This window comes from Pectinophora gossypiella, chromosome 19 (assembly GCF_024362695.1).
Source record: "Pectinophora gossypiella chromosome 19, ilPecGoss1.1, whole genome shotgun sequence".
NCBI lineage: Eukaryota > Metazoa > Arthropoda > Insecta > Lepidoptera > Gelechiidae > Pectinophora > Pectinophora gossypiella.
In genome coordinates, this window is record NC_065422.1 from 5534497 (window position 1) to 5550747 (window position 16251).

At 38.6% G+C, this 16251-nt stretch overlaps 2 protein-coding genes across 2 annotated transcripts; both read right to left on the reverse strand.

Annotated features, from left to right (window-relative positions):
- Positions 1-8557: 8557 nt before the first annotated feature.
- Positions 8558-10339, reverse strand: LOC126375480 (outer dynein arm-docking complex subunit 4-like). Its single transcript, XM_050022432.1, has one exon. It carries the CDS (start codon positions 10337-10339, stop codon positions 8558-8560), a length of 1782 nt encoding a protein of 593 aa, XP_049878389.1.
- Positions 10340-12896: 2557 nt separating this feature from the next.
- Positions 12897-15589, reverse strand: LOC126375802 (alpha-(1,3)-fucosyltransferase C-like). The gene is made up of 2 exons (XM_050022889.1): positions 14646-15589; positions 12897-13194 (listed from the first exon to the last, which is right to left on the reverse strand). The coding sequence occupies exons 1-2, from the start codon at positions 15587-15589 to the stop codon at positions 12897-12899; spliced, it is 1242 nt and encodes a 413-aa protein (XP_049878846.1).
- Between the last annotated feature and the right edge of the window lie 662 nt (positions 15590-16251).

Consider the following 16251-nt stretch of genomic DNA (forward strand, 5'->3'; position numbering starts at 1 on the left):
CACGATGGAAGATCAATCGTGTCTGGTCAGTATATAGTATCAGGTGTAAATAACTAAGTATGTTTTTATTTAATATCAAGTGATTTAAAAAAATGGGGGGAGGCCTGTGCCCAGCAGTAGGACGTATATATGCAGTTTATGTTATGTTATGATTTAAAAAAAAACGTTCCGCCGGTTTTCTTCGTAAAGTAGATAGGGCAACCCTAGCCTGAGTGTGGTGTGACGTCACAGATTAGCATTCCGAAGTAGGGCCAGAACAAAGAGCTGCTGAATATGCAGCTGTGACGGTCGTATGCAAACCGAGTCGAGACACTCCATCCTTCACGTGATAAATATACCTACTAAAACATACCGATTCAACAACTAATACAGGGTATTAGTGACTTCATTCGTAACGAATACTAAGGGGGATAAAGTGGAATTTTCCGTCGCAAAATTCATATTATATTTTTTTAATTCTGTACTTTTGCGGTGGAAAGTTCCACTTGATGTTAACTCGGAATAATGAGCTGAATCATCCCTCTCAAAATTCGTTACGATGTCACTAACACCCCGTGCAAGTACATACAGATAGCCATCCAAACAGGTATGGGTGTTAGGGACACCGTAACGAATACTGAGGGGCGTGATTCTGAGTTTATATCAAGTAGAATTTCCTATCGGAAAATGCAAATTTTTTTGGGTATTTTAAAATAATATTCAGTTCCATACTTTTGCGACGGAAAATTCCACTTGGTATAACCCAGAATCATGGCCTGAATCATCCCTCAAAGTTCATCCCTGTATAGTCACTGTGGTCCTAAGGTACACCAGCCTGCTTCTCAAACGTGGAACGCCGGATCGAACACCATTACCGGACATGCCCAAGTTGTCCTAAAAGTTTACTTATCTCGGCACACGACCATGGTTATCTGCTAAACTTCACGATTCGGAAAAAAATTAGAGGAATATACAATACAATAATACAAAAACGCTTTATTACACGTATAAACACAACACTAAAAACACTTACAAAAGTGACAAGAGAAACACATTATACCTATTTTCATGTTTCATACTTTTTAGAGTGTGATTTTCCGTAGTCAGGTTTTTAAACTTTGATTTTTATTTAATTCATAATCATTTATTTGCAATAAAAATGGTATTACAACATACATACATAAACTCACGCCTATTTCCCACCGGGGTAAGCAGAGACTATAGAATTCCATTTGCTTCGATCCTGACACACTTCTCTTGCTTCCTCCACATTCATCAATCGCTTCATACACGCACGCCGGTGGTATTACAAATATAATTAAAAATGAAAAAATATATATAAATAAATTATTATTATTATTATTTTATTATTTTTTATTTATAAATATAATTAATGGTATTGTAATTATTATTATTATTGGTAATGGTATTATTAATTGTATTTATCGTAAGGCTCGACCATTGTAGACGGCGCGATACGGTTCACCACCTATCATGTAGGTCTAACACAAGGCTCGGTGTGGTGTGGGTACTTAGTTCATCTTTGGATGTACCTCTACCCCAATTAGGATATAGTCGTGAGCTTATGTTATGTCATGTTTCGAATTAAGAGTGACTTGTGCTGCTCATTCCACCCCGATACCAAACCCGCCGGCGTGGTCGACGATTTCCCCCAATGCCACTTCCAACCCACTAGGGTCGATTAATTCTTTCAAATATTTCTCCTCTCAGGCGACGCTCTGAGCCGAGGTCGTCCAACTGGGCACCCTCGGGCCTGTTGTCTTAAACTTTGTACCGGGTGAGAGCCTTCAGCGCTCCCCATTTCTCCGGCCAAGTAGTTAATGCCATCTGCGGCAAATGTACAATAAGTAGCATCAAAAAAAGAAAATACTGCTCATTCCATTAAGGATTCCGGGCGTAGTTTTATGCATGTATGAGTAAAACTTACTGGTTTCCTTCCGATGGAGTTTGGAGTAAGCATCATAATTGAAGGCTCAGCACAGTGGCGCCTTCTCACGACAAGTGTAGGTTTCTGCCCTCGAATATTCATCAGCTACTTCAGAATGCTAATCTATGACGTCATAGCACCCCTCTATTAGGGTTGGACGAATCGCATGTGCGTAATGTATATTATAAAAAATAACATAATTTCACGACTAAATCCCAATTGAGGTAGTCAGAGGTACATCCATTGCAAGATGAACTAAGTACGCACACCTCACCGAGCTTTCTGTTAGACCAACGTGATGGAGAGCCGTATCGCCGTCGTTGCTCGAGGCAACTGCACTTAATATAAATGAAAAAATAATAATTAAATTAATTAATTAATTATTAATTTTCAATATTACTGAAAAATATAAATTCTTCTTCTTCTTCAAACTTTAGTTGTAGTAGTTAGTTACTTTATAATTAATTTAGTTCGTTTCCGTAGTGAAAATGTTAATCCCTAAATAAACAGTAGGTAAATATTAATTGATAAATCATTGATACTGTGTAAAAACCCTAACATGTTTACTTTGTACAGCCAGACGTCAATATATTTTTAATAATTATTTATTTTTATTAATTAACTTAGTGATTTTATTTTATTAAAGTCCGTCAACAATAATCGTTTTTCCGATTACAAACGAATGCTAATTTCCATGTTCATCAATTATTCGATTTATCGTGTATGAGAATTAAGTTACAATTTGAATCGATAACAAAGTACTTTGACACTTTATTGTTGTTTTTATTAGTTTTTTTATCATTATTTTGGAGGGTTTTTTCTAAATAGAATATGTCACCCTCATAGGTGCTCACAAATACTCGTAAGCATACTAATTTATACAAATGTAATTAAATATAACATTTAAGATTATTTTCTACGGCCCAAAGCGACATCAACCAATTTATATAATAGTTTCCTCGCCTCATCCGATAACAGGCAGACGAGAAGACTATTACAGATAGCTACTTCGTAAGTATAGTTAATCAAATTGATCGTATCAAATTTTGAATTTAGAACTAATTCGGTACTTTATTGTTGTTTTGTTTTTAATCCGGGTGAACAAGACGTTTCGTTTATTGGTCGCGACTCGCGATACATAATTATGTCGCGTAGATAGACCCTTAGAGGTTTCCGTTGGAGGGTGCAAGCAGTATAATTTGACGCCCAGCACAGTGGCTCCCTCTCACGACAAGTGTCGTTGTCTGCCCTCGAATATTCATCAGCTGACTTGATTACACTGTCGTCTAATAGATAGCTGCATATAGATAGAGCTATAGTTTAGTCTGTTTGAGCGAATATAATTTATATGTCAAGTAAGTCAATGGCCTCGATTCTTGCAGAGACCTCCTAATTTTATTTAAACTTATACACCTCATTTTCTTATTCACCGAAAAGGAAAGGGACGGATGATTGACAACTGTATATAAAGCGAAGGTTGGTGACCATTGACCAAATTGGAGATGTCCTTAGAAAAGGTTCAGTAAGCTACTCTGGACTGGCGTGCGTGTATGAAACGATTGACGAATGTGGAGGAAGCAAGAGAAGTTAGTCAGGATCGCAGTAAATGGAATTCCATAGTCTATGCTTACTCCGGTGGGAAATAGGCTTGAGTTTATATACGTATGTATGTTGGGTAAGAAGCTTTATGACTACATAAACTTGAGATATAATGAAATCTCAGTCATTGATTTTTTGAGATATGTTAGCGAATTAAAACGAAGAAATAAACAATAACGCATACTCAAATTAACTGCTGTTTTATTATATTTATGAAATATAAAATTAGAATATTTTGATTATGTTGTAACAGCCTCCGTGGTCTAGTGGTTAGAGCGTTACGCTCACGATCTGGAAGTCCGGGTTCGATTCCCGATCATTGGACATTATCGAAATCACTTCGTGAGACTGTCCTTTGTTTGGTAAGGACTTTTCAGGCTTGAATCACCTGATTGTTCGAAAAAGTAAGACGATTCCGTGCTTCGGAGGGCACATTAAGCCGTTGGTCCCGGCTATTAGCCGTAAAAAACACCTGCACCAACCCGCAGTGGAGCAGCGTGGTGGAATATGCTCCATACCCCCTCCGGTTGATTGAGGGGAGGCCTGTGCCCAGCAGTAGGTCATATAGCTTCTATCCCTGTATGTTGTATGAACATATTCCGTAGCATTACTCACATGTCAGTCGAAGCATATTGCATTATTGTTACCTTCTCTAACCAGGATCACGTCAAAGTAAGTTGGTAAATAAATTAAGATAGCTTCAATCCTTTTAGGTAATCAGCTGCGTTCGGCGAACATGTACGATGCGCTAACTAACAGTTGTGCACCTGATGCATTGGGACCTCTACTTCTGTCTCGCGTATATATATATCGAAATGCTTCGATACGTCCCTTTTGTCGGGCCAAGTAGTTAATTCCATCTGCGGCAAATCTACAATAAGTCACGTCAAAAAAAATCGATACGTCCCCGCCGACAGAGATAAACTGCGCTAGCATTTGTAAACGATACAGTATACATAAACAGCCTATATACGTCCCACTGCTGGGCACAGGCCTCCCCTCAACCAACCGGAGGGGGTATGGAGCATACTCCACCACGCTGCTCCACTGCGGGTTGCTGGAGGTGTTTTACGGCTAATAGCCGGGACCAACGGCTTAATGTGCCCTCCGAAGCACGGAATCATCTTACTTTTTCGGACAATCAGGTGATTCAAGCCTGAAAAGTCCTTACCAAGCAAAGGACAGTCTCACAAAGTGTTTTTTGAGGTTTATATCTATCTTTATTTAGTAAATAGAGTTTCATAATTTATCTCGAACCCAGTACACGATCCAATTGGGCCCAACAAACATTTTGGTGATAACAGTGATAAGACAAACATATTGGTGAAGAAAACTCTTCGTGTGAGGTTTAAGTTGATTTGTGAAAATTTTGTGCTGTAACTCTCTTTTCCGCCCAAACGGCAAGGGAGAAACCACTGCCCTATTTTCCCTAGAAAAATAGCATGAAGAATGCTACACCGCCAACAGCGTGGCTCTTAAATTAGTGATGATGAACTCATTTTTAACTCGGAATAGAATTTTTGGACATTCTCCTTTGCTCAGGGCACTGTCTAAGGAGATTAATGTAGGTAAGAAGCTGTCCGGAATAGACAGATAGTGAGATACCAACATTACAAACGCAAGCGGTGCAGGTATCTTCTCCACCACGTTCGTACTCAAAGTTCACGATCGAATATTACGCCTTTCGAAAAATGTAGCTTGGAACTAATAGGAAAGCTTGTAGTAGGGGTCCCGTACAGTGTATTAACCACGTGCTCGTGTGTTTGCGAATACGCACCTGTGTCCTGTTTCGACATCTATCTACCCTGGTTTACCCATTGCATTCGGATACAGATTACTGAAGGGACATTCTGAATTTAGCACTATAGTAACATATTATACATCAATGCTATAACTACTTAAAACAACAACAAAAACATCGTTCTAAATTCAAATTCTGATATATGATAAATTTAATAATTGATTGAACATGGAAATTAGCATTCGTTTGAATTCGGAACTGCGACAATTGCCAACCGACATAAAGAAAATAGAATGTGCAGTTATGTATGTATGTTTGGATAACTCATATAGTTACGCAACCAATTTGTTGCTGGCAACCGTATCTTAGTAGATGGATGTTGAATACATATAAATATATTTAAGATTTTTAAATATGGAAACGCTTTATGATTAAGTTCGTTCGCGGAGTTTACTCTCTTTCTTCTCTCAATACAACACAAAAACAAGACGCTGCTGTTTTATTTGGTAAATAAAATTTCACTGCCCCAACACCCAAGGATTTCTTCAATGGAGCCCTTAGTGTGGCTACAAGTTAAATTGTCTTCTGGTGATATTTGGTTCCGGTACCTTCACAAAATTCTCAGCAAAAAATCACACAAATACAAAATATTTTCACAATTCGTAGCTTTTAAACATTGATTTGCTATGGACACGTAGATCATAGTTAAAGATAGTGAACACGGCCACAGTTAAGCATTATAGATGTTACTCTTATCAAGCTCGAGGATGTAATGAGTCAGAGCAGAATAAAATGAATTGTGAAATGGAATGAGAAGTTCGAAATTTAAAATGCGTCAATCGTTTTAAAAAGGAAAGGCCAGTATGTAAAGAGTTTGAACTCTGCTACACACTCACTCCACCTATATACCTAAAGGCTGTTACAGTACATATACCTACTACAGGATGTACGGAGATCGGTCGCGCGGGACGCGATCAGTTATTTAGCATTGTCAACGGAACCATTACGACGCAATGAATGGATTACCGGCCCTGAGGGTACTGGTTCACTGTTAGCGATTAAGCGACTGACATCTACTATATTTGTCCTATACAATAAGTGTATATATAAGTGTGTATAGAGGGTATTTATATACATTTTTACGGCCATTATAGGCGGTGCGCGGCGGTACGGTTCATCACCTATCACCATAGAGCTACACGGACCTCCACGGATCACGTTGGTCTAACAGAAAGCTCGGTGAGGTGTGGATACTTAGTTCTTCTTGCGATGGGTGTACCTCTGACTATCCTATTGGAATACATTGAATATAGTTAGCTTATGTTATGTTTTATGAAAAATAAGTTTGTGAGACACGAAATAACTAGTGCAACGGTGATTGGACGTTAAAGTTTGTCCGGTCAAATGTTTCAGCAACAATCAAATAAAAACATGTCTTGTATGCCCGAAGTGGTAGGCAGTGGTGTACAGTATCTACCCAGTCCTCGCCTTAGGAGCGAGCCCAGACACAAATCCTGGAAACCACGTGAAATCAATTATCTAAGATCCAAACTTAAATTCGAACTCATAAAGCCGAATTTAGTGGATTAGAACTCAAGCCGAGATTCCCGCCACTACGGGAAGTCAAAAACTATAAAAATATGTTTTGATAGTGTTTTCACAAGATTTAATCATATGAGACTAACTTTTTTTTTTATGATTTATAACACTTCATAAATTACACAACTAACTATAACTACTACTACTTATTAACTAGAGAGCATCTATCATCTAATTTACAAATTAAAGAATCATTCAAATCGAGATACTTAATAGGTCGCCTGTTGTGCTTTTCTGTATATTATGTTTAAAGTATTTTATCTATCTACTTAAAGATTTTTATTGTAAGCCAATCTGTCGGACAAACCATTCTCGCTTCTCGCTCTCACTGCTACAGTCGTCTGCCTAGCAAGCGGAAATTGTTGCATGAATTTCAGACAAGTTTTATCATAGTTACGTTACGGATCGAATCTTGTTAGATTCCAAAATTTTTCGATTTTTACTCTTTGTAAGATTCGATAGGTGTGTACAATTTTTATGTAGGTATAAAATCAATGTCTCTAAACAACGATAAAAAAATGAATAACATTTTTTTCGTGACTTATTATTTTGCCGTATAAGGCATTTGCTTACAAATATACCTCAAAAAGAAAAAAAAAAACATTAAGATCAAACTTGTCTCTGACAAATTAACAGTGATACCCTTTTTTGACTGCACTAATTTAGTTGTGGTTTAAATTAGTCCCCGTGGCCGAAAATATTCTTTTTACTTTTAATTTGTCAAACAGTCTCCAGTCAAGTGCCTAACTGGGCACCCTCAGGCCTGTTGTCTTAAACGTTGTACCGGTTGAGAGCCTTCAGCGCTCCCCATTTGTCCGGCCAAGTAGTTAATGCCGTCTGCGGCAAACCTATAATATGTCACGTGAAAAAAATATATACTCCAGTCAAGTAATGAATATAGTACGAGTCAAACTTTAAATAAAATAAGTCACATCAATAAAATAATATTATTCAATAAAATAAAGAATAAATATTACTTACGTATAGCACGGTAACTCTCTGCCCCGCACAAATCGTATCGAGCGCCGACCTCACCCCCTCTGGGTCTTCTCTCTCTATCTCTCTCTCTCTCTCTCTCTCTCTATTTAAGAGCTGCGCTCTTGTCGGTGGAGTAATCGCTATTCCTCTCTTCTTCCCGCCAAAACTTTCACCTCCCGATACGACACGACCTGCACCTTCTCTTTTATTTGTTTCATAAATGTTTTCCTAGGTCTACCCCTTCCTCTCTTCCCTTCAATTTTTCCTTCTATAATGTTTGTTATAAGTAAATGAATCGTGTCGTATCAGGCGGCCAATTATATTTAACCTATATAACCTATATTGTCTGTTTGCATGTAAATTGCTATGCAGGCACATGTATAAAATGGATTACTTTTGTGAATTGAGACCTGTACTTTGTGCTTCGTATATGTCACGATTAAAAAGGATTCCATGACAATACAAAAACTGTCGGATAAAAACTGTCCGTTCAAAACACTTCACAAAGTTTACTTAGTTAACCCCTTTGCCGATGAATTAAAGGAAAAGAAAAGGATAAATTCGTTATACGTATTATAAGTAATATTTTGACACAAAAAAGCAGGTATATTGATTCGTTTTATAATATTATATTTTATACAACAACTCTTAGCTCGTGCTATAGTAAAAACAAAATCTTACAAAATACACAAATATTAAAATTGATAAAATTCCTATATGTCGAAGGTTTGAAAACCCAGCGTATCAGACTTGGGCGCTGGGGGTAAGCCCTGCTCTATCCCAGGAATGACTGAGAGTCCTCGTTGACGGCGCTTGCGACGCTCTGAGGTCATAACCATGTGCTCAGGCTTCTGTGGCAATACTGAGAAGCGACGTCCCGGAGGCACGTTCGATATTCGTTTGAACAACACCTCTGTCTCCACGCGAGTGACATCATCCATTATCTTCAGGATCTGTCTCTGCCGTTGTTTGCCCGCTTTAGTCTCATCTACAGATACTGGTTCAGCTGCTATCTCTGCACATTTACTAAGGAATGCTTGCACTCCCTCTGTATTTTGCATTTTCTTTGACCATTCAAACGCTTCTTCTGCTTCGATACGCACTTCATTTGAATTCCCTTGCTGCATGTCGCCACTAATCAAAACAAAGCACGCATTCAACCACCAAGTCACACTCTCTATACTCTGTGCCTCACGTTGACATCGTTTAGCGTAAAATTTTGCAAGCGCATAGTTCTTCTGAGTCGTGAGCAGCCGAGCTAACTCATACATCAACCAACATTTCATGAACGAATTTTCACACATCTCAAGTGATTCCATCACTTTTTGAGTTGCGTATTTCTTGTCAACAAACTTGAAGGGATAATTTGCCAACACAGAATCGAAGGAAGTAGGCCGACCAGTTGGTAGACCCATCAGGAAGTTAATGCGACGTCGATTGCCACGCTCACTGAGCTTGTAGGAGAGCTTGTGTTGCCATAGATAGCCTTCTCCTACACATCGATACAAGCGGTCAATGAACAGATCTTTGTCTGGCAAAGTATGTGGGGTTTTGCTGTCCAAGAATAGTTGCATACGTTCTTGTTTTGCTATTAAATCCATGATGCGACCAGCCCTCATTGACTTTTCGATTTGTCTTATCAACCGCTCTGCTGTGCGAGTGTTTATTCCACGTTCATTGATCAATAACTGTTCTTTGTACTTTGTCTGATGCTTAGATTCAGATTTTTCTGCATGTTTTATGGTGTAGTATGGGCGCTGAGCTCGTAACATTTCTTGTCGTTGACTTAATGATGCTAGGGTTTCGTCAACTAATTGTTTTAATTCTTTACTACCTTTTGAATTTGCTGACTTTAAACGGGTGTCTTCAGCGAGCGATTGAAGAAAGAACTTGTCGTAAGCCATAGGGCCGAGATATTTATAAGCAAGCACACGTGATAATATCAAATGTTTACGCGCCTCCATTTGTGTGAGTTTTTTATGTCGTTCTGGATAAGGTATGCGGGACACGCGCAAGACTTTGACAGGTTCCGATTCATCTCCTCTCTGTTCTTCATGTTGTTTGATTAGTGGGAGGAAATCTATCATGACATGACCCGCGTTTTTGCCTACGCAATCCTGTATGGTTTCTAGGCCCTGGTTGATGCCCTCCAAGAAATAAGGTGGTTGTCTTCGCACTCTGTAGCCGCGGTAGTTCATGACGACGGACCGTTCGAAGTCGGACATGGTGTATAGTGCGTTGGACTGCATGTTGCGCGCGTTCATGTTGCCCGGCTCGAGCTTGAGCGCCAGTTGCGCGTCGTCATACGCCTGCTGCGGCTTCACTGCGTCGGCGCACACCTGACTGCGACCGATGAGCAAGCGCACATCTTCAGGTGTATTTTTAAACGCCTCATCGTACGCCGCCTTCGATTTTTCAAACTGCTCTAGTCTTCGAAGATAAGCACCTCTCTCGCGGTACACTGTCAGCGCCCCGTAAAGCTGTTTTTCCTCCATATCGATGTATTATTGTAAATTATAATCAATATCTAAATAAATTCTTATATAAATAAATGCTTACGTATCCAAATGAATAAATAAGTAATAGAGATAACAAAATGTAAGGCAAGTAAGTACCTATAAATAATGACACCTCATAATGTTTTTTGATCATTTGATGTCCAAAGAGTAACTTTAGCTTATAATCTCATCACTCTCGACAATTCAGCAACGAGAATTTTATCATTATAAACTCGAAAAAGGCTTTGAAAAAATACCACAGACATTTAATATTATTATAGGAGGATCAGACTGAACATATATCTACAGAATGGGTATAAAAATGCCTATTTCTACCACCAGATGTCGCTACTGTTAAGTGTTCTAAATTTTGACAGATCCCTTTACTATTTGATTGGTTATATTTTCACACATAAACCCTTTGCGCAGCGTTTAACTGTAAAATCTTAATGTGATATTTATTCCCTAAAGATCGGATAGAAGAAAACTTAGAGAAACTTATTTTCAATCAAAACTGCCTTTTTCAAACTAGCTACTATTATTTTTCGTAAGTCATCCTGCAGACGGGATAAAATCAAATCAAACGCCACGTTGCACCACATTTTTCTTTAAATTATTGATAAGTAAGTTAAATAGAAAAACAAAAACATTTTTGACACCTTTAGATCTGTCTTTACTAAGTAATCAGTATTTCATAATTTATCTTTGACCTAGGAAACTACACGTGAACAAATTATGATTATGATTTCGGAATTCATATCTACAATACAGGTCTCGCAAAGACCCAATAGCCATTCAAAATCAATATACAGAGCCAACAAAGTCAAAAAAAAATAACAGTAAAGTAAATGCGGGAGGAAGACGAATGGACTTTCATCGCATTGTCAGAGGAGACGGGATAAAAAAGTATTCAATAATAAATCTGGAGGATGTCGATCACAGATGCTTCGAGACATCTGATATCCCCCGGGATCTATCCTTCTCATGCAAAACGAATCTTATACAGGGGGTTAGTGACACCGCACGGAATACTGAAGGGCATGATATCACTAAAGACATATATCATCATCAGCCCATTAACGTCCCCACTGCTGGGGCACGGGCCTTCCCTACGGATGGATAGGGAGATCGGGCCTTAAACCATCACGCGGACCCAGTGCGGATTAATGGTTATTAACGACTGCTATTGTAGCCGGGACCAACGGCTTAACGTGCCTTCCGAAGCACGGAGGAGCTCGAGATGAAAACTTTTTTTTTGTGGTCACCCATCCCATGACCGGCCTTTGCGAAAGTTGCTTAACTTCAACAATCACAGACCGAGCGCGTTTACCGCTGCGCCACCGAGCTCCTCTTATCGGATTATACATGAAGCTATAAAATTGAAAACTAAGGACGTTACCTGAAGAGTGAAGACAATTTCTGGGTGCTTCTTCAAAAAAGATTAAAATGACCTAAGACTAGGCTGTATGGGCTAAGCTCCCTTTGCCTGCCCGAATGGGCAAATAAAAAAAACTGAAGGGCATGATTTAGCCCTCGATTCTGTGTTGTTGAAATGGAATTTACCGGGCTTTTCGGCGGGAAACGGGAACGAGACAGTTGCTTTCTTCATTGAGTAATCTAAATAATTAATACGAAGTGGTGTTTTGTGGTTAATGATCGCATTAAGTTAGTCGGAAGACATTCGCCAGTGTTATTATATTGGAGTATTCAATGAACAAAGTGTATCTGCCTATTTTCGCTTCGTGCCGGGAAGCCGCTTCATAACTCAAAAGTTTATGCGGACTTTTGAGTTAATTCGTTTGGGGTTCGGAGTAGGAGTCTACTCCGAGGGTGGGGGCTTAGGTTTCATCATCATCACCTTTCATCATTTCATTAATCATCAAGAAAAAAAATACGTCAGACATGGCTGTATGGGCATAGTTCCCTTTGCCTTACCCTTCGGGGAAAACCAAAACAAAAAAAAAAATGGAATTTACCGTCGCAAAATTAATAAAAATGTTAGTGACTTTTTAATTATTTCTACTTCGATACTTTTACAACGGAAAATTTCACTTGATATTAACTCAGAATCATGAACCGAATCATCAGTTTTCCGAACGGTGTCACTAGCATCCTGTATAAAGACAGAACATACTTTAATAATAAAGATATTATTATGTTCTATTTTGTTTTGAAAGGGTCTTCAAGGGTTATTGAGTTAAGTCGCACTTTATTGGAGTACTTAAATAGATTTTTGTAAAGAAGAATTTTGTCAAGTTTTATTTTTAATCTAAGCTAGCTAAGTAACTAGTTTTGAATCTACCTACTTACTAGCACAACCGGCGATTATCCTTGTATGTGTCGTGGGCCGATCGAGAACTGCCTAGGCACATCGTAATGTGCCGGGATTTCGTGACATGCCCGTCTAATACCCGTCATATCGTTCAAACCACAACGAGTTTAACGATCGGCCCACGACATATTATGCAATATTATTATAACAAAGGAAAGGATAAATAATGACATAAAACAATATGTAACAATAACAAGTTTTATTACTATTAAAGTTTCATTACTAAAAAGATTCCTTAGCGAATTTTTTATAAAGGTGTTCTCTCATACATATTTCCTTATAGTCCGGATTCCACCATTTTCTAAACCTTTTAATACCATCTGTATTTTGATCTGGGTCATTCAACTTAGCGCACAGGTCACAAACGTAGTTCTTAGGTCTCAAACTGTAGACATAATGATTCTTCCAGTCTAAGAAGAAGGAGTAAGTTTCAGGGTTCCTAATTAGGTAGTCTATAATTGCTCCCAGTTTCTTCATATTGAATCCTTGAGAGTTTATATAGGTGCCCGGTGGCAGGAATCTGAAAATGGAAGATTATTCACATATTACAAACGGCGATACGGTTTACCATCCCGGTTCAAGCCCGGTGAAATGTGGGTATTTAGTTCATCTCACGATGGATGTATCTCTCACCACCCCAATTAGGATATGCTCGTGAGTTTGTGTTATGTGATATTGTGTTCTTTACATATATATTTTTCAGTTTAGTTATAAGACACAGGGCATGTCATACAGCCAAATTAATTACATAAGACAAATTGAGTTTGTTCAAATATTTTTTATACTTAAATATGTGATTTTTAGGACAACATCCAATTAAGAGGTTTTATTTTATAATGTATGTGTGGCCACACTGATCTTTGTAATCTATGGGCTTCTGCGCATATAAGTATTGTGTAATCATTATGTAAAATAAAATCAGTATTAGTACCTAAGGCCTCATAGATAAATCATCTAACTGATTTAAATTACATATACAACATCAACATTCAATACCAAGCACAAGATAGCGATTTCGTTTCAACAGGATTGTAGATTCAAAATAGACAGGTAAGTAATCTGAATGGGCTGCTAATCTCATATATGAGTACATACATATTTAAACTCACGCCTATTTCCCACCGGGGTAAGCAGAGACTATAGAATTCCATTTGCTTCGATTCTGACACACTTCTCTTGCTTCCTCCACATTCATCAATCGCTTCATACACGCACGCTGGTTCAGAGTAGATCGTATTAAACCTTTTCTAAGGACATCTCCAATTTGGTCAATGTAAGTCCTTCTCGGTCTTCCTCTGCCAGCCCTACCATCAACTTTCGCTTTATATACCGCTTTTGCAATTCTATAATCATTCATCCGCTCTCCGTATGAGTATAGTTTATAAATGTGATATCTTTCTATACCAATAGTGGTTACCTGCGTCATAGAATAAAGAATAACACTGTGTATAAAATGGTAAATCTTCGCCCCGCACCAAGTCATATCTGGCGCTGAGCTAAATTTACCTCAACTCCTTTTGGTCTAAATAGTCATAAGCCAAGCCGAGGGGGGGGCGCGCGCGTGTTGTTTGTCTAGCTCGCACTTATGCGGTAAGGCAGCACACGGCAACAATGAGATAATTGTAACGGCCTCCGTGGCCCAGTGGTTGAGCGTTGGGCTCACGATCCGGATGTCCTGGGTTCGAATCCCGGTGGGGACATATCACAAAAATCACTTTGTGATCCCTAGTTTGGTTAGGACATTACAGGCTGATCACCTGATTGTCCGAAAGTAAGACGATCCGTGCTTCGGAAGGCACGTTAAGCCGTCGGTCCCGGTTACTACTTACTGATGTAAGTATGTAGTCGTTATATGAGTCATGTCAGGTGCCTTTAGCGGCTCGATAATAACCCTGACAACAGGGTTGATGAGGTTGGTTATTCACCTCACAACCCACACGATAGAAGAAGAATTGTATCAAGTTTGCTCACCTGTTATAATCAGCTCCTCCTAAGACAATAGGAACGAGTGACAGCTGCATAACTTTAACCAGTTTTTCAGTCACGAAATCCTCTGCGATCGAGTCTTCGAACACTAGTTGAAAGAAATAGTTCTTTTCTATCATCTTGTAACATTTATACAGAGCACCATTAGGACACTTGTTCTCTCCACAAGAACCATACAGGTCTATCGAGTAGTTGTATCCTTTCAATTCTTTCACCAATGATTCGTAAAAGTCTTGGTGTGTTAACTTAAGTTTGCACGACTCTACAACCCATGCTATAGCTTTTGTCTTATGCTTAACCTTCTTCGCGAATCTATCAGTGTGCTTAAAATATTCCAGCCAAGTTACGTTCATTGCTGGTCCCACAAAAGTATTGTTCAAATCGTAGATATCTAGAAATGGATGCGGTATATCTGAATTTAGTTTGTAAGTCCATGTCAGGTTGAAGAAGTCATCGTAGAAGTTATTGCAAACTGGTCGCCCCTGGGTCGACTCCAGTGCCCTGAAAATATACTTTTGATAGTCCGCTCTCGTCAGGTTGAAGTCACTCACCTTGTTATGCCTTATAGCGCGGATATCGAAAACAATAGCATCGAAGTACCAATCGTACTGCAGCAAAGTTCTGTTGTATGTTATGTAGCAATTTATGTTCTGGCATTTCTGTTTAATAAACAAGGTTTGCCCCGTAGCAAAAAGAGTGTCCCATTCTTTGTTGGGGAACCCAGTTTTTTCTTTTCCCTTCCAAAATAGGATATATTTCAAATCCGTTGGGAATTTGACTAAGCTGGGTGATAGTGGATGCTTTTTATAAAAGAAATGCGGTGTTAGAGCTATTGTAACAGCTAAGAATAGTAGAGCTCCATACACGCTGAATTTCATAAAGATTTTCCTTTGGTTACTCACGTATATCATCTCTTTAATGTTGTACATTTTGATTAGGGATCTTCTAAACCTCATTGAAGTCCTAAATTACATTGTCGGGTGCACTGAACGAAATGGACTGAGTTACATTATCCCTTGTATGCGTTTGTTTGTAAACAAAAGTTGACAGTTTGCGTTTTTTCTAGAAAAAAAAATGTTGTTTACATCCTCGGTATGACGATGGTGGATTAGAGTTATGTGCTTGTTACGCATTCTGACGGAACGAATCCATTATACCGTTGAAGTAGTAAACGCCATAACTGTTCGAGAGAAATCATCTACAAGGTAAGTGTTCTTCGCGATAGGTTGCGAGATCAATTGGGTAGTTTTCTTAGGTCAAAGATCGAAAAAGAAAGAAACTCTGATTACTAAATAAAGACAGATCTAAAGGTGCCAAACAAGTTTGCTTTTTTTTTAACTTATAAATGAATGGGTTGTTTGGGTTGGTTTGTTGGGTTGTGGGCCCAGAGTTGATGAGGTTGGTAATTCACCTCACCACCCACACGATAGAAGAAGATTTATTAATTTTAATTAAGACTAATAAATAATAAGTGCGAGGTTTTGTCACGTTTTTCTATGACGTCATAGTGTGCTTTTCCGTAAAAAATCCATAGTAATTTCGTGTTTTGACGTTTAGTAAAAAGTAGATTTAGATTTGACTAGCTGTAAGA